The 20,410-nt window shown below is 35.1% G+C and overlaps 1 protein-coding gene across 5 annotated transcripts in view; it reads right to left on the reverse strand.

Annotated features, from left to right (window-relative positions):
- Positions 1-20,410, reverse strand: part of CUL2 (cullin 2) — a 116,098-nt gene that overhangs the window by 79,855 nt on the left and 15,833 nt on the right. For all 5 annotated transcript variants that reach the window (XM_072651999.1, XM_072652000.1, XM_072651998.1 and 2 more), the window contains exon 2: positions 14,904-15,044. In XM_072651999.1, coding sequence (XP_072508100.1) covers positions 14,904-15,022 — 119 coding nt within the window. In that variant the 5' untranslated portion in view covers positions 15,023-15,044. The remainder of the gene's footprint in view (positions 1-14,903; positions 15,045-20,410) is intronic.

Raw genomic sequence — 20,410 nt, forward strand, 5'->3', positions numbered from 1 at the left:
GGAAACTATTACAAGATTCATTAAGTGAAAGAGACGCAAAAAATTAATAAGACAACAGGACCTGGCCTAAAGGAGCCAGGAATATGGTAAGTATTGGCATGCACACTGACAATTATACTACAAGTTAGTGAGTAATATTAAAGTTCCATTAACAGAGAGCTACAGGGAATTTGGTGAAAAGAGAAATCACTTCTAACTAGCATGTTGACAGGATTTCACCTTATCTTTAAATGGTCAAATAACAATCACTGTAAAAAAAGTAATCCTGCAAATAGAGAACTAGGATCAATTCTCTTAGTTTCACTGGAATTATATGCAAGTAACGGAAATATAGTGTTCAAATCCATGATGGAAAAATAATATAAATTTAAACTGAAAATTCACCAAGGAAATGTAACCTACTTAAATGTAACAGGATTAACATACAGTATTCAAAGGAAATTAGTGGCATGAATATACAATTCTTTTTAAACTTTTTTCCCCTCCCTGTCTTGCCCAGGCTGGAAGTACAGCTGCCAATGTGAGGTTAGAAGGAAAACAATCTTTAGGAAGGACTCTAAAAGGTCATCTACCATTTTCTATGTTGACTCACATCTTAAATTAGTGCAACTCATAGAATACAAGAGTTGGACACTATCTCAGAGGCCACCCAGTACCCAAATAATAATCTACCTTACAACATCCTCAGCAGGCAGCCATCTGGACTCTACGTGAAGGTCTCTAACGAGGACCAATCATTATGCAATAATGATGAGCTACCTCATCATGCAAACCATTCCACTTTTGAACAGCTCCAGTTATTACGAAACTTTCTTATTAAAAGCCTAAATCTGACTACCCGCAACTTCTATTCCACTGATCTAAATTCTGCCCTCTGGAGCCAAGCAGAAATCCATTGCCCCTTCAAACACTTGCAGAGATATAATACATGCTGCCCCTAAATTCTTTTTTCTGCCCACTTACATATCCTAGGTTCTCTCCATCAATACTCAAATGGCATGATCTACAGTCCTCTCACCACCCCAGATGCTCTCTTCTAGGCATCTTGTCAGGCTGTCAACACTCTTGCTAAAATTAATCACTTATAACCAATCAGATTAGGACAGAGAACAAGAAGACTTAGTTCCCTTATTCTAGTCATTCTATGTTGTCTAGGACAACATTAGTTTTTTGCTTACTTATATTGAGTTTGCAGTACACTAAAATCCCAAGACCTTTTCCAAATGAACTGCTGCCTGAACCTCTCCCCACTGGCCTATATTTGTGAAGTTAATTTTTTGAATCCAAATATAAAAGTTGATACTTTTTTCTATTAAATTTCATCTTATGTAATCAGTCCTAGGGATCCATGATCTTTATGGATATTGATTTATCTAACACATGAGCTGTTCTTCTTATCTTCACATCACCTGTAAACTACATAAGCATATCTTATACAGTATGCCTTTATCCAAGTCAGTGATAAAAATGAACAGCATAGCAAAAAGGGCAGATTCCTAGGATACTCCATGAGAGACTTCCCTCAAGTATATTAACCCATTTTCCATTTCATGATGCTAATTCACTCTTTAGAAAATTCTCCTTTCCAAGAATTCATCTTCCTTTTTTTTTAATTCATCAATTACAACCCATACAAGTTGTATTGAAAAATTTTACTCTGGAAAGTAATTATAAAACATATTTATACCATCAACATGTCATTTAGGTTATGGTATAAGTTTACACCATTTTTGCCATTACTACTCTTTGGGCCTAGTTACTCAACCAATTCCAGAACTACCTAATGTTACTAGGCTCAAGACTTAGAAAATAGTATGAAAGATTCTGGCAAAGTCTTTTTTTTTTTTAAACCTATGTTACTATGTCTTATAGTATTTCCCTAATCTCTCTATCAAAAAAAAAAGGAAGTGACACTAGTTTTCCTGATGAAGTCATAATAGTTTTTAGTAAGTTTCCTTACTAAATGAAGTGTTTCCTGTACTTCCTTCTCTCTCAAAAAGCAAACATTTATTCTTTTACTAATGTGTTCTAGAAATATGCTAGGAATAGAAGAATTTATCCAATTTAAAAATTCATTCTACCCTATAAGAAATTAATCAGAAGAATTCAGGAACATGGGAATAGCTATAAGAATTGAGAGAGTGAAACTAGGAGAAAAACATGCACAATAACTACAGTAATGCATAGAGAAAAAATAAAACCAACCTAATTCTATGTTATTATGCTGACCAAGTCTGGTCCCTGAGGAGAGTTGAGAAAACACATCCCCCTTCACTGAAAAGGTGGGAGACAACTACAGGAATAGAATAGTGAAAATATTGTCAGACACAGCTGATATGTTGGTTGGTTTTACTGGAATTTTAAAAAAAAAATCTTTTAAAATCTTTGTTCACATGATATGACTCAATAGGAATAGAAAGAGTATATTCTAAAATCAAAGTAATATGAAAACAAAATTGCCAATAAAAATAAAATACACTCATAAAAATATTCCACAAGTTCTACTAAATTTCAATGACTGAGTATATTTTGACATCCAGCCTGTATGACTCATTAGGACAATATCTTATGAGTAATCATCAGTCACTAGAGAGGCCCTATAATATTTCAGGAATTGATACACTTATCACAAAGTATTCTGTTAACATGAATGAACAACTGGAGAAGCTCAGGGCCTACAAGGAATTCTTCCATTTGGACTATACCCAGGCATCCTCCATGACAATGGCAATCAGTGTTGGTAAGCATATACTCCTTTTCCATGCTTTGTTTGATGTTAGTAACCAGGGCATCAATAAATGGAATTATCTCTGTGGTTTTATTTATCAAGGAATCTTATGTGAACTTAACATATGCAAAAAGGATTCCATCTTAAGCAGGTTTCATGGTCACCTTTTGCTGAACCAAGTCAATCTGAAAGGGTGAGATAATCAATTAAAAAAAGCAGGATCGTGTATTCTTTGTATCTTTTAGCCCACTGTGTGACTGTGTAAGACATCGTTTCTGTTATGCTCTCAAATCTTCAAATACATGTCTAGATCACATGTCAACATGTTACAAGTCACCAAGTATTTACTAAAGGTTTACTACATGCCACACATTGTGCTCCAATAACATGAAGAAAATCAAAAGCAGCCCATACCCTGCAAGAAGCTCACATTCTGAGGGAGACAACATGGAAATAACTAGGTACATACAAATTATGTAGAGTAATTTCAGAAGGGAAGAACTAACAGCTAGAAAGATCATGAAAGGCTTCTTAACAGAACGTGGAATTTGAGCCAAGTTTGGATAGAGGTCAGAAAAACTAAGAGGCAGACATGAGGAAGCAGAGCATACCTTGTATAAGGGGCAGTAAGTGAAAAGGCAGAGGGACTGGAGATGAAGTGTCATGTGCAAGGAACAGCAAATATGCCAGTGTGGCTGGAAAGTAAGGGAACAAAGTGTAATGAGATAAGTAGAAGGCCAGGTTACAAAGGACTTTAAATTTGATCCTGAAGATAATAGGAAGTCACTAGAGTTTATTAAAAAGAGGAGTGGGGGTAATATTGTCAGAGCAATGTTTTAGAAAAATCACCTTAGAAACAGAGGGAAGGATGAAAAAGAATGTGGAAAAGACTTGAAGCAGGAAGGCCATTTAGTTATGGTATTGTCCAGGTGAGAGGTGGTGGTTGTATTGAGTGGAGAGAGATGTACAAAAGAAGAATCGTAAAGATAGAAACAAGATTTGGAAACAGATTGGATATATGGGGTGAAAGTGGCAGCCAGGGTTACTGCAAGGTAAAATGAAATAAAAAAGTCTAGTTAGACAAGGTCTCAGAGTGGTTTTGTCATGTCTTATGAACTTATATGAAGAGAAAGAGAGGGGAAGAGAAATATATACAGGGGGAGGGGGAGAAATTGTCTTATATAATCAGAGTGTGCATAGCGGCTGACACTTGAACTTTACTCCCATCTGAATTGGTCAAAGGAGGGAAAAATAAACAGAGGCTTTGTTTTTCTTTAGTTCTCAATTCAGGAGGGAAAGAGGAAGGGAGAGATTTAAAAAAATTTTAAGATGTGTTCTGTTTTGTATATTCTAAGATGCCTACAGGATATTCAAGTTGAAATTTCCAAAAGGCAAGTGGTGGTGTAGCTAAGGACACTTGGACTTAAGATATAGATACAAGAATTCTCTGCACAGAGATCACTGTATCCATAGTAGCTACTGAGGTCACTATGTGAAATAGTCTAGACTAAAAAAGAGAAGAGGGTCTAAGTCAGATCCTTGAGGTATACTCATGGTTAGTGGGCATGCCATGGATGAAGATCCTGCAAAGGAGATTGAAAAAGAGCAGTCAGATAGGTAGGAGGTAAATCAAAACAAGGTACTGTCACGAAAACCCAGAAGGGAAAGAGAATCCAGAAGGAAATGGTGATCAACCATGTCAAATGCTTCAGAGGTCAAGTAAGATGAGGACTCAGAAAAGGCCATTAGATATGGCAATTAAGAAATCACAAGTAACTCTGGAGTAATTTTAGTTAAATGATAAGACTAGAAATCATACCACAGAGGTGCTGGAAGGATCTAATAGGAAAGGAAATGGAAATTCTAAGTGTAAACAACTCTCAAGAAATTTAGCCAAGAAGATGAGGAAAGCTACTGGAAAATGGCTAATGGGGACAGCAGGATCATGTCAGGGTTTGAGTAGGGATGACAGTGGAGGAAATCTGTTGGAGAAAACAAATGGATGAGATCAAAGTACTTATAGAGAGATTTGCCTTAGCAAGAAGGATCACCTCTTCATCTAAAACAGAAGGGAAGGAAACCCTTGAACAAATATCCTTGAACAAAGTGAGATGAAGCTTAAGAGGACACAGACATGGCAAATAACCTCCACTTTTTATGGATGCATGAGACAAGGTCTTCAACTTTGAGGCTGAGGAGAGTTCAGGGGCAAAGATGTGTTATCAGAGCCTCAGAGAGAGGGATGAGAAGATTTGCAGCCACTATACTGGGCATGATAGCATTCCCAATAAGGGATGAGTACAATGATTGCCATGATGCACTGAGGGCCAAGTAACAAATCTGCAGTGAATCCAGTCAGCATAGTTTCATGATTCTCTCTACCTCAGTTCAGCTTGGCAAGGTGTGATCAGTGATAAAAGTAAGGAACAAGGGATTTGAAGAAAAGAGGATACTATACAGCTGGTTCATGAAGTGGTTAGAAAAGGCAAGGAATAAAGTGTAGTGTGTACGAGGTGGGGGCCCTGAGAAAGACATTGAAGTATGGGAGAACGGAGATCACACAGGATAAGGCCATGAAGGCACAAGGAAAGGTAGAACATTCTCATAAACATCTTAAATAAATGAAAAATTAGGTGTATTGAGGTAGTTGTGAAAATATATTTCTGATCACTTCTTTCTCATTCATTCTTTTCTGTATCTTTCTGTCCCATAGATACATTACAAAAGAATTCCTCAATATGTTTAAGGCATCTTGTTCAGCAGGGATTTTTCCTCTGTAATTGGTCTGGTCCAGTCAATTACATTGACTTCATCTTCCTAACTGCTATTTCTACTTCCTCTACAATCAATAGGCATCTACTGTTTCCAGCTCCTTGCTATTACTAGTGCCATTATAAATATTTTGTTGTTTATACTGCCCAACTTCTTCTAAGTGACCTGATTGGTGTGTATGCCTAACAGTGAAATCTCTGGATCAAAGAGCATGAACATTTGTCACTTTCCTCACATAGTTTCAAATTGCTTATCATAAGGGAAAGGCCAACTGAAAGCTTCACCAAGGTCATCTAAAATAAATGTCTCTACTTCTCTTCTCATTTTCTTCTTAATTCTATGCAGTATGGCTTTTGACCTCATCATGCAACCAAAACCATTCCAAGGTTACCAATAATCTGTTAACAGCAAATCTAATGGCCTTTTTCTCAATTCTCATCCTTGACTTCTGTGCAGCATCAGCCTCTTCTTGATGCTCACTTTTATGTTTTCTCTCCTAGTTCTCCTCCTTCTTGGTCTCCTTCAGTGAATATTCATCCACATCCCACCCACTAATGTCTCCCAGGGTTTTGTGTTTGGCCCTCTCCTCTCTATATACTATTTTGTTGGTGATCTCATTGGTTTCCATGGATTTAATTGTCATCTCTATGTTGATAATTCCCAGATCTACCTATCCAGTCCTAATTTCTCTGCAAAACTCTAGTATTGTATCTTCAACTGCCTATTAGACATCTTGAACTCGATGTCTCAAAGACATCTTAAATACAATATGTACAAAACTGAACTCATTTATCCCCCTCCCCTCCTACCCCCTGACACTTCTGAATTTTCCTATTAATGTCACTTGTACCAACATCCTCTATAGTAAATTCATAACCTAGGTATTTTCTTCCTTCTCCTCCACTATCTAATCTGTTCTAAAGCCCTGTAAATTCTACCTTCATTACATTTTGTATATGTTCCATTCTCTCCCTGCCACCACCTCAGGGCAGGCACTTGTCACCTTCCTCCTGCCCTAATACAATACCCTACTGTTTGGTCTCCATGCTTCATGTCTCTCCATGATAATCTATTCTCCACTCAGCTGTCAGACTGATCTTCCCAAGGTACAAGTCTGATCATGTCACTCTCCTATTCAATAAACTCTAATGGTTTCCTATCACCTCTAGAATAAAACATAAATCTTCTGGTTGATCTTCAAAGCCCTTTATAACCCTTCCTGAATATCCATTCTTCTATCTTACTCTCTCCAGACATATTCTGTATTTATCTGTAAATATATTATATCATCTTAAATGGAATGTAAGATCCTTGAAGACAGGGACTATCTCATTTTGGCATTTTATCCCTAACACCTATGATAAAGATGGAAACAATGGTCACTGAGTAACAAAAACAAATACTGCTTATTTCACTAAGTACAGAGTATATGTCATGTAACTTGAGATAAAAGATGTTTGATTCAAAGAAGGCTCTGACACTTTTTAATGAAATTTGGTTCATGCTTTAAATAGAGCAACATCTAATCCCCACTATCTTCTCTTATGAGACCTTAATACAAGAATTCACAATATCTCAAATTTATCAAATTGTTTCCAATATATCAATTCTTGTTAAATTGGATAAACACTTATTAAATAAAACAATCTTACAAACACCCCAGATAGTTATCCTTCAGGGACTACCTGTACCTATGAAGACTGCAACCCTTCTAAAATTAGTATAAGGTCTTCAATTCAGCATGCACTCAACAAGCACTAAGGGCTTAATGTGGTGGGCACTGTGTCAAGCTCTGGGGATACAAAGACAAAATGAAACAAAACTCACCCTGAGGAAGAAACAATTCATGCAAAGAAAAATACAAAATATATACAGGGTAGATACACATCAACTTCCTGTAGTATGTCTATGTGAGGGTAGGGATGTACGGGCACTATCACCCAAGAAATCAATACTGGCTCCCTCCAGAACTTGTCCCTCCAATTGTGTGTGTTTGTCCTTCCTTGCCGAAGAAGACCATGCCATCAGAGAAGTAATGACGTGACTTGCGCTTGACTTTTGTGTTTTTTGAGTGAGGGAGGGCTGTGCAGGTCACCAGCCTCACTTCTCCTCCAGAGCTATCTGAGTCCAGTGACCAGACATTCATCAGGATGACTGGAAATGACCCAGATTGAGGCAATTGGGGTTAAGTGACTTGCCCAAAGTCACACAGCTAGTGAGTGTCAAGTGTCTGAGGTGAGATGTGAACTCAGGTCCTCCTAACTCCTGCACTGGTGCTCTATCCCCTGCACCACCTAGTTGCCCCTCCCTTCAATTAAGCTTTGAAGGAAGTCAGAGATTTTTCGAGATGAAGGAGTGAAAAGCAAGAGCATTCAAGGAAAGGAAGATGGCATATGCAAAGGCACAGCAATAGGAGATGAAATGTCACTTATAGGAAAAGAGCAAACGAGTCTCTGTGAAGGGAACAGAGTATATAGATAAAGTAGCATACCAAAAGCCTGCAAGGGTTGGCTGAAGCCAGAATTATTCAAGGTGTTAAATGCTCAAAGTGAAAAAACAGCATTTTAAAAGTGGAAAGGAGTCAATCAATCTTCTTGAACAGTTAAAAAATAACGGTCAGATTTCATATTGCAGCTAACCTAATCGTGTCTTTCCTAACATGCCAAGGTTCATCCTCAGCTTACAGATACAGCACCAGGCCCATACTTAAATCTTTTATTTCTGCTTTTTTTCTTCTTAAAAAAAATTCTATTCATGATTTAAGGCCTTTCCAATTTAAGAAAATGTGCCAGAGAGTTTGCATTCTGCTGGCACAATCTTTGAGAACTACAAGTCATCTCCATATCATGATTAAACACTGCAAAGCTATGGTGAAGAATCCCCATGTTTGTATAAATTGATGCTGAGCAAGTAGAAAGTTAACTAATTTTACTTTTTCTATTACATGTCTCCTTAGAAATGGTTGCCATTTTTACAAAAAAAAGCCAACAGGAAGATAAATACTAAGTGTTAAAGGAAGTTTTCCTATTGCCTTATGTCTTGGTTCTTCATTTATAAGATGGAGGAAGAGTTATCATTATTATTATTGATAATAAGTGACATTTCTATAGCCCATTTTAGAGTTTTCAAAACAATTAATATATATGTATATAAAATATACATAGTATATATAAACATATATAAAGTACATATATTGAAAATATGAAATCTCATTTGATCCTCACAGTCCTGTAAGCGAGTCACTATAGGTACATTATTCTCATTTTATAGATGAGGAAACTGATGCTGAAAAGGGCTGTTAACTGCTTAGCTCAGAGTCATATAGCTAGTTATGTGCTATAGGCAGAATTCAAACCCAGGTCCTTCATAACTCCAAGTTCAATATTCTTTCTATTACGTTACGTTGCCTCTCAATCTGCTAAGAGTTAACCAAATCAAAACTATGTAAGACTGGGACCAACATTATAAACACAGGACATTAATAAAGAAAATAATTTTTATATACCTGGCTCAATCTAGGCTATACATTTTAATGTAGAAAACCCATTAATTTTGTGTGCCCCTAACACAATAGAATTATAAAGAATAAGCATTTATTAAGCAAGTACTGTGCTAACTAACTGCTTTATGAATACAACATCATTTAATTCTTAAAACAACCTTGGAAGGTAGGTGCTATTACTATCCCCATTTTACAGTTGAGGAAACCGTGGCAGACAAATGGTTAAGTGCCTTGCCCAGGGTCACAAAGCAAGTAAATGTCTGAGGTTACATTTGGAGTCAGGTCTTCCTGACTCCAGGGCCAGGGCTCTAGTCACTGAAACCACCTCCTCTAACTCATAGAAAAACAAATGGTAACCCAATTTTAGAGAGACATTTCTTTACATAAAGAGTTCTTTAAATTAAGAATGATACTTACCCAAATAAAAAAATCTATTCAAAGAAAAATATTCATTCAATAACCATTTGTTAAATTTCTGGTATATAGAAAGCACAGTTTGGCACTGAAGAGCTATTAAAAATAAAGAATATATTCTTCAACAAAAGAAAAATCTAGAATGAAAAGTTGAGAACTAATTCTTAGTCACAATGCTACTATAAGCATTTGACTATCAAAGTCATCGTAATTTCTCAACCTAACATCCAATAAAAGGCCCAAGTGCCAACAAGAACGCTTTGGTGATAACTACAAAGCCACCAGATTCATTACAGCTCAGCTACATTGGGCTGGTCATGTGATAAAAATGGATAATATCAAGATACCTAAATAGTACCTCTAAGACAAACTTCTAAAAAGCAATTAGATAGAAGGCTAACTAGATAGCATGAATTAGGAAAAAAAATAGACAGGCCACGACAAACTCAAAATAAACCGCGTCATCTGAACAAGCATCAGTCACAAATAATAACAGTTCAGATAAGCCGTGCAGATCATCACATGCATAACATACTATATATAGTGCTTATTTTTTCCATTTTAAGCAATTAAAAACATTTGCTCTCTATAAATGTGATGATCAATAAGAGAAGTCCTCATACAATGGTAATAACTATCTTAGACTTCTAGCTCTAGAGCCAAAAAACACAGTTTTACTCTAAAAGAAATCAGGCTAAAAGTGAAATACGAAACTTAGAAAATTAAAGTTCACAACACTAGTATTTTTGCTCACTATTAAGTATAGGATAACAAGTTTACCTTTAAAAATAAGCAGAAAAAGTACACATATTTTCACATATAGTACATTGAAGAAATGTATTTAATCATATAATTTCTCTCTCATCTAAAATATTTTCTACATAAAGTAAGGTAGAAGAATTGAAAGAGTATCTTGGCCCTAAAATGTGGCAAATCATTCATATTGGGAGTTCCTACCTCTATTTACTGAGGGCAGGGATTCACCAAGTTACCCAGCAACTAAGGCAATTTGAACTGATATACTGAGACATTTTCCCCTTCACTAGGTTCTTGAATTTATGAAGAGTGTCCAGAAAAGTATTACTTAGGGCAAAGATTCTACACATGGCAGAGAAAAGGAGACAGTAATTTGCAGAAGAGATCCTTCATATTCAGACATTTACTTTCAGGCCCAAGTTTGAGGCTTAAGGACACTAACAGAGATGCAGTAGATCCCAACAGAGTTTCTTTTGCAGCTCAGCGTTAATTAAAGGAATATATAAATCATCTGAAGAGGGAAAGAAATGTTTTCTTCTTCCCCCGACTCAACATAGTAACAAGCAGCTAAAAAGATCATTCTTTTTTTTTTTTTCATTCTATTTTATTTTCTGGCATGACTCCTCTTTTAATCTATCCAGGTTTCTTTTGCTTAGAGGAACCTCTGCTAAAAAAAGTTACCTAATTTTGGAAAGTAACAATAGAAAATTATAATGTTCAATTGTTTAAAGAATCTAAGTTCCCAGGAAAAGAGAAATAGGTGTTAATGACTACAGTTTAGGCACTCTTCAGACAAAAAGGTTAACTTTACCAAAAGTTAACATATTAACAATAGCCAATATTAAGCTTTGCAAATAATCACTTCACTCAGCCCCTGTATTATAGAGGAGATTGGGATGTTTACTTTATAAACAACAAAGGGATTATTTTATCCTCTCTAAAATTTTGGCTAACCAAGTGAGACTAGACAATATGTGTTTTTAGGTGTACCACCTTGAGGAGTATTCTTGACTACTAAACCTCTTATTTTCTAAACCTTTACACTTCTTCACCTCTGGACAACTTCCAGCACAGTTGATCACCCTCCTCCCTGATGACTCTTTTTTCTCTAAACACTACTTTATCTTCCCTCTCCACCTACCCCTCTAAAGGCTCCTTTTCAGACTCATTAGGTGGATCTTTATCCAGGTGACACTCTCTATACAATTTCATTCCCAGTTGCAATTATCTCTATGCTGATGATTTTCAGATCTATTTGCACCACCCTAAATCTTTCCTAACCTGTAGTCTTGGATCTCAAACTGGATGTCCTGTAAACATTTTCAACTCAACATGTCCAAAACTGAACTCATCTTTCCTCCCAAATACTTTCCCTTTCTGGATTTCCCTATTACTACTGAAGGTACCCAAGCTCACAATGTAGGTTCTGATCTAGACTCCTCAATCTCTCTCAATAATCCATATCCAATTTGTTACTAAGTCCTGTCAATTGTATCTTTGAAACAATTTTCATATCAGCTTCTTCTCTGCTCTGACACAGTCACCCCCTGGGAGCCAGCCCTCCTCACTTCTTCATGTACACACTAGTACAAGAGCCAAAAGGTTAGTATCCCTGCCTCATATTTATTTTACCCACTCCAGTTTATTCACTATTCAATAGATTTAAAAAGTGGTATTTCTGTAGTATCTCTGATTTAAAATCTGAGTCTTGAGGGAAATTATTTTCAAACATTTCTTGAAGTTTAATTGTTGGACAGTTATCTTTTATTGATTTTAATTTTATAATATTCTTTTTTCTCTTTGCTTTTTTAATTTTTCATTCTAGCTCTACTTGTTTTGATGAGTTACCTTTACAATTTCCTTAGTTTAAAGATGTTTTATATGTAAACAGATGAGTTTTCATTTTCAGTAAATGATTTTATTTAAGCCAATTGTTTAGAACAGATTGGACTTATGAAACTAAGATCTAGGGTTCCTAGGGTCAAAGTCACTTTTTATTATGAATTGAGGGCTTAATGAAGACAAACAGGTAGACATTTATTAATATTTAACAGGCAGATAAGTGGTGAAGTGGATTGGGTTATTATACATCTATAATATATATATTTTACTTACAATTAATCATTGATTGTAGCAATCACTATACTAGACACCGAAGACAAGTAAATAGAAGGCAGACACAAACCCCATCCTTGAGCAACTCAGACTTTTGTGGAAGGGGACTCAGTATTCTTGAAAAGAAGTATAAGAATTCTAAAATGCTGTCTAGTTTATAGAAATGGAGAAGCAATGTGAAAGCTATTAGAAACTTGGAAAATAACTCTCCTATATCACTTTAGATTAGCAGAGTTGGTCTGGCACAGAGGAGAGAATGCTGACTTAGAGTTAGTAAAACCTGAGTGTGAATGCCACTTCACATACCTATGAACTATGTGATTCTGGGCAGTCATCTAACCTCTCAGAGACTTAGTTTATCATTTATAAAACAAAGATAATCATAGCACCAAGCTCACAAGGGTGAGGAACAAATAAGATAATAAAGTACTTTGCCAACCTTAAAATGCTACATAGATGTAAGTTACTATTATCTATCTGCTATTACATTGGATCTTCAGACCAATATTGTTAAGTAGTGCAGGAATCATCACCTTCATTTTGTAAAGAGAGAAACTAAGATAGATTGGTAAAATAGTAAATAGTAAAATAGTAAAGCCAGGCCTTCTGACATTGGGTCCAATTTACTTTCCACTATACTTACATTTATGTTTTCATATATCTCAAATGAGATAATCACAGAATTTCAGTTAGAAGGGACCTGAGAGGCCTATCCATCTAACTTATATCTAAGAAAGGATACGCCTTTATAATGTTCCTGTAAAGTGGATAATCAACCTTCACTGAAGGCCTCAAGTGAGGGGGAACCCCGCTACTTTCCAAAAAAACCCATTCTACTTTGAAATAGTTCTACCTGTCATTAGATTTCTCCTTATATCAGGTGCAAATTTGCCTTTTCTAACCCTTGATTTTAGTTCTGCCCTATGGGGTCAAGGAAAACAAGTCTAATCTACCCCTTCAATTTGACAGCCTTTCAAATACTTTAAAATAAACATCACCTTCTCCCCAAGTCTTCCTTTCTCCAGTTTAAATATCCCCAGTGCCTCCAACCAAACCTCATAAAGTATAATCATAAGGTGCTTCAATATACCACTGCCCTCTCCTAAACACTGTTCGGTACATTAGCATTCATGCTAAAATATGGCGCTCAGGTTTGTACACAGTGTTCTAGAACTGGCAGTCCTAGCCACATTCTAACATCCTAAGATCTCATAAGATTTTTAGACTGCCACAAAACACAGTTGTCTCACTGAGTGCACCAAAACACTCAAATCCTTTTTTAAATTATGGCTATGTAACCACATCTCCACAATTTTGTACTTTCATGGTTGATATTTTTTAACTTCAAGCTTACTTATCATAATTAAATTTCACTTTTTAAAGATTTGGCCCAATGTTTTGTCAAGATCTTTTTGGATTTCTTTGGATTCTGTCAACCTTATTTTTGTATCATCTATAAATATGATAAGCATGCCTTTTATACTTTTAACCAAATAATTCATCAAAATGTTAAATAGTACCAGATCAAGAATAAATCCCTGGAGTTCTTTACTAAACAGGAATTTCTCAAGGTACCATAAAATAATTAATAATTTCTCTTAAAGACTGACCATCTAATCATTCATTATACATCTAACTGTACCATCTCTGTTTCACATCTATTTATCTTGTCTATCAGATCAAAATAACAGATTGTTAAATGTTTTGCTAACATCTTGGTAGACTCTATCTACAACATTCTCCTGACCTTCTAGTCAATTAGCCTTCTTGAAAGGAAATTATTTCGTGGTGAAAGTTTTAACTGCTTGGAAAAAAATAAAAATTATGACTACTGCTACTGCATTGTAATATTTCATTTAAGTTTTTCCCATTTTTTGGAATAAATGGGAAAAACTATCAAGAAAAGGGAGAATATATCTTAGTACAAGAGCTTTTCAGTCCATTAATAATTAATGTCATCGAGTTTGTTAACCAATACTGCAAACAATTCCTAAACTGAGAGGGTAGAAAGAAATCCAACAACTTTCATCAATGGTAGTAAAACAGGTTGATTTTTCCACAGAGGTGATGTCCTCCAACTACATTCCTACTACTCACCCCAAAAAAATCTGGAACCATGAACTATGATTAAATCAACTCTACCATTGCTCCTAGAAGAGGAATGTCAATCTGTCCTCCTATAGTCTCACTCATTGTAAGTGATAACATACATACATATCCATATATGTGTTATATTATATTATATACATATGCGTTATATGACAATAACTTTCTAGCCCAAATCAACATTCTTCCATTAGAATGTTTGCACCTTGAGGGAATTTTGCATTTGTATGTCTGACACTAGCACAGGTTCTGGCACATAGTAAGCTTTCAATATTATTATTGCCCATCCATCCATCCATCCATCCAGGTGATAAACTTTGCAAATATACAAAATACTAAATAAATACACTAAAAAGCATTTGTAAATTGAAAAAAAAAATTGTGAAGAAAGGTTATTTCCCTTACAGTAAGCAATTATACTTGACTATTAAAAAAAATCTAGAACCTGTTCTAGACTATATATGCATGCTTAATATTTTGAATGAAGTCAATCTTCTGATTAAAGGATACGAAAAACGATCATTCCAAGTTGCTCTTTCAACGTAATCCAACATGACAACAGCTTTGATTGTCGTTAAGAGTTTGTTCCATGTTTCATCAAAATCCACTACTCTTGGTTTCAGGGACATTGTGGGAGTTTAGTGTTGAAATCTGTTAAAAGAATAAATAACAACATTAGGACCAACCTCACTGGTTTTTTGGGTTTTTTTTGTTTTGTTTTGTTTTAAATGAAATGGAAGACTACTTTCTATTTGTATAAATCCACCTATTTGAATTTTTTTATCCTTTAAGACACTTGATAATTTAAGTTTCATTTTAAACTTCATCCTCAAATTCAAATGGCTTATCTTGTGTTAAGTACTGTCTGGAATTTCCAATTAAAATTCCAAGGAATTTCCAAATCAATATTCACATTCCTTAAATACAAATCTTTGTATAATGATATGTTTTCAGTACAAATATTTACTATGAAAAGTATATTGTCTCAAAACATCCTTGGTATATCTTGAAAGTGATATTTTAGATATCTTAATTTGCCAAATTGTCTCATTGTATCTATGGTTCTTCAACATTTTTCAGGGAGGTTCCCACCAAACAAACATAGTTCACCAGAAAAGAAATTATACCAAAGGAGAAAACAACAAATTTGTTTCCATTTCAAGAAGTAAATGCTTATATATACGTGTGTGTGTGCGTGTGTGTGTAAAATTAAGACTATACATACTTCTATTTATCAGTTCTTTCTCTCGATGGAGATAGCATCTTTCTTCTAATGTCCTTTATAGTTATTTGGCTATTTATAGACAAGATAACTTATTCACTCAAAGTCATTTTCAAAACAATATTGCTGTTACTATATACAATGTTCACCTGGCTCTGCTCACTTCGTGCCCCATCACTCTGTCCAAGTCTCTCCATGTCCCCCAAAATCGCCAACCCACCACTTCCCACAGTACAGTAATATTCCATCACAACCACACACTACAACATCCATTCCCATTTCTAAGGCAGAAGGGGAGGAGGGAAGAAAAAAAGGGAAAAAAAGAAATTTAAACAATAGTTTTGTTGTATATTTGAAAAGAACAGCAAGTTGTACATAGTAGACTTGAAATTTCATATTCAATCATCTTTTTTATTGTACTACATTATGGAAATATTTGTTTTATTCCATAAATCGAAAATAAAATAGAAACTGGGGCAGGGGGAAGCAAATGCTTAGGAAAGAAAATAATAACTTTACACAATGTTTTTCATTTCAATTATGCTAAAAGAGCTACGCGCTAGATTAAAAAACAATAATTAAGCTGTCTAAGGGTTGAGATTTTTCTTTTGTTTGTCGTTTTTGTTTTTGGTCTGGAAGTGATGATCATTGACACAGCAAATTTCCAGTGAGAAAACTTCTTCAAACAGTATGAGCTGCCTAGGAGCAATGAGTTTGAGTGACTTTCTCTAGGTCACACACCAATAGGTGTCACAGGAAGGAACTGAATCCAGGTATTTATCACCCCTCGACAGACTCTTGGGCAACTAGATAGCACAGTGGATAGAGTGCTAGGCCTAGAAATCAGGAAGACAATCTCCCTGAGGTCAAATCTGACCTCAGGCACTTGCTAGCTGTGTGACCTTGGGCAAGTCACTCAACCCCATTTGCCTTAATTTCCTTATCTGCAAAATGAACTGAAAAAGGAAATGGCAAAGCACTCCAATATATCTCTTCCAAGAAAACCTCAAATGGATTCATGAAGAATTAGATATGACTAAAATAATTGCAAAATGAGTTTCTTTAACTACTAGAACATGTTACTCTCACCACCCAGAAAAAAAAACACATAAAAGCAATATTCCAATAAATACTACATTTCCCTTATGTAAGTTTCACTCTAGTCACAATAAAGTTATATTAAAAAAAGATCTTTAATGACTGGTAAAGCATTTTTTCAATATACATGAATAAACATCAAATATTCTTTATTGTTAAAATGTTCACTTGACTAAAATTCCTACACAGTTTACCAGAGCAAAAAACTCAATCCAAGACAACCAGGTTAAAAATAAAAGTAAATTGTGATTTTCAGGCAAAAGAAGGCAATCTTTGGCTATGTACTCAGTAAAGGAAGAGTTTCAAAGCTGGATTTGATCAACTGAAAAAAGAATCAAGTTTCCCTAAACCTTTTCAATTTATATGGTCAATATGATCTCTACATTCACCAAATTCATATTCTGATGTTTCACCTGGCAAATGGCCCTTGCCTCTTACGCCAGCAGAACAGAAGCTCTAGCAGATCCTACAAACCAGTCAATCAACCAAAAAGCATATATGAAATACTTGCTTCATGCCAGGCACTGTGCTAGGCAATGGAGATACAAATCGGAAGAACTAATACCAAATCAAAGGGAATTTACATTCTAATAGGGAAGACAAATACACATATTAGTATGTACAGAATAAATAAAAAGTGGAAAAAATAACTAAATGCAAAGCAGTTAAATATCAGATACTGTGAAGTAATCAACAATAACAAAGCATACTTCAGGCACCAAATGAAGTGATTGTTACAGATTTTCCTCATTTCTATAAGTGAAGATGGGGGAGGGGTGGCTAGACTTGAAAAGAACTAGAGGTTGTGGGGGCTGCAGTTTCACACTTTAGGATCCTAGAGCCTAAATCTGATTCCTCTCTATACTCCACTTCACTTCTCTAGGTTCCAGCATCCTTGGCTGTAAAATCAGGACTACAAACTCCACATCAAGGTCCATAACCACTTTAAACCTATGATCATCTCCAAAGATATGAAGTATTTGCTGTCAGTTCCTAATTACTCTTTGGGCCAAATTTCAAAGGACATTTAATGGCTGAGAGAACGAGCTATAAATTGGTGAGAAAATTAAAATGCTCACAGTTTACATAATCAAGCATTTCAATGAAGTATTCTCTCACACTGAATAATAGGTGGCAAACCAGAAACATATGAATTACTTGTATCTACATTTTAGTTAATATCCAAACCTAAATGGAATAACCATTTGACTGAAAAACTCAAACAACTTTTCAAGTATTTACTCAGTGACATGAAAAATAATCACTTAAATTCCTTTTTAGATGCTTGTAACCTAACTTTGAATGTTTCCTATTCAAAATGATTAGATTTAATCTAAGAAGCACCACAGTGCCAATTTTAAAAAGTTTGAAAATGTTAATTTTTGACACTTGATCAATCTCCTAATTCTTCTTTTTCCTTCCACCTCTTTTAGGAAAGGATAACCACCAAGGTTCCAACCTTGGTTCCCTTCTCTTCCCTCTTTATATTTTCTTCCTTACGAAGTTCAACCATGGCATCAGTTATCACCTCTATGGAGATGAGGGAACGCATTCCTGAGACAAGATGTCTTTTTTGTGTGCACGGACAAGCCCAGATCTCTTCAGGTGGTTCTGCAATATTCTGATTTTTAATGTGATTATCACATCATCTATAAAAAGAACAGCCAAAACTTGTCTCTTTTTTCCTATTCTCCTGAAGATGAAAAACTCCTTCAGCATGACAAAGATTTTCATAGAAGTGCAATATGTCATTAATGCAATATTAAAATGCTAAAACCTTAGAAGATCCTCTTAAGATTAATAGTAAATTAAAAAGTAAGAGACGAAATGTTATCCAATTCAAAAGGCTGAGTTTAAATTGGGATGGCAGTATTCTGCAAATTGACATTTTATTTATAGAAAACTAATTTGCTAAACAAATAGTTAACGCAGTTATGATGCTAAGAAACAAATAATTTTTGCAGATTTGCTTTGTAAATTTATATAGGTAATTCCTCAATCTTAATAATAAAAACTAATACGCAACTAGATTTTAGTTGATTTCTAAATTACTTTAATAGTACAAATTTTTAATTATTATTCATTTTAATTTAAGGTACTTAAGATTCCTAAGGAAGTATTAATTTTAATATCTGGGATACAGTATTGATGGACGGTAAGTTGGCCCCAGAGTTGAAAAGGAAAAGGAAAGCTGGCTTAGTTCCTTCACAAAATTGCAAGATTCTTTTACTGACTTCAATTTCTTCAGGAAAGCAAAACTCTTATTTTTTTCAAACCCAAGATTACACTGCCATTCTATATGGCAGTGAGACATGGAATACAACTAGCTCGTAAGAACTAAAAATTGCTATCCCACATAGGGTAAAGGAGAGGTACGTGGTGGGTATGAATAAGCTACAACACATATGACCAACAAGGAACTCTGAAGAACAGGTATAACAGGTGTATAAAAAAGAAAACACAAACTAAGAAAAGAAGATACACTGGTCATATGACAAGAAGAAATGACAGGCAGCCATTAAAAATACTCCAATGATATCCTAACAACGTCAGGATAAAATGAAGAAGACTCCCAGAACATTATGGTACATTATCCCATGGTACACTTTTGGAAGGAAACATATAAGAATCATGCAGGATGGGTTATAGATGGGGTACAATTTGCATCGTAGAAAGGAATTCCCAAATTAATAAGATTACACATCCATTTGAGTATAATACATAATTAAAAAATAAAACAAAAGACTTGCCATCTAAGAAATCTATAAGTGAATCACTTATTCATAGTATTATGATTTATACTAGAATTTAAATTCACTTTGAGGGCAACTTAGCATTCCTAAGAAAGATCAACAGTTATGTTATAATCATATCAATCCTGTGTTCACCTGACCTGAATTCCCTCATTTCCACTCATTCATACAAGAAAATCTCTTTCTTTACTCCCATGTTCTTTCTTTCCAAGTCTAAGGAAAAAGTGGTATTTGCTCTTGCCCGGGCTAATCACTAACATTAGTGCCCTTTCTATTTCTTTTAGGGTTCTGTTCCACTAATCACCCTAGGTCCTCTATCTTCAATCTATTCTCTCTCTGCTAATCTGTCCCTTTTTGCTTTCAGACATACTCAAGCCCTCTGATAGCCTCAAAAAAACAAAAATTCCCTGGACTCTGCTATCTCCTTTAAGGTACTCCTTCATCAGTAAATGAGGCAACTGGACTAGAGAACCTCAAAGCTACATTATATATCTAGATTCTATATCTCTACTTCAGTATTAAATTTCAAAGAAAAATAGATTATCTCTGAAAAGAGGGAAAGGACCCATAGATACAACAATATTTATAGCAGCCCTTCTTTGAAATGTCAAAGAACTGGTAAGTCACTTCCCAATTAGGGAATGGCAGAACAAATTACAATTTATCAAAGTGATGGAATACTACTGTGACATAAAAAATGATAATAAAAAAAAAAGATCGTTTTCAGAGAAACCTGGGATGACTGTATGAACTCATGCAGATTGAAGTAAGCAGGGTCAGGAGAACAACCTGTGTAATAGCATTATAAAGACAAACAACTTTGAAAGACTTGAGAACTTTGATCAATCCAGTAACCACTACTAGAGTGCAGAGAACCCACTCCTGACAAAAAGGTACAGAATGGGTGCTACTTTTTGGACTTGACCAATTCGAGACAATGTAAA

Source organism: Notamacropus eugenii, chromosome 3 (assembly GCF_028372415.1).
Source record: "Notamacropus eugenii isolate mMacEug1 chromosome 3, mMacEug1.pri_v2, whole genome shotgun sequence".
NCBI classification, from domain to species: Eukaryota; Metazoa; Chordata; class Mammalia; order Diprotodontia; family Macropodidae; genus Notamacropus; species Notamacropus eugenii.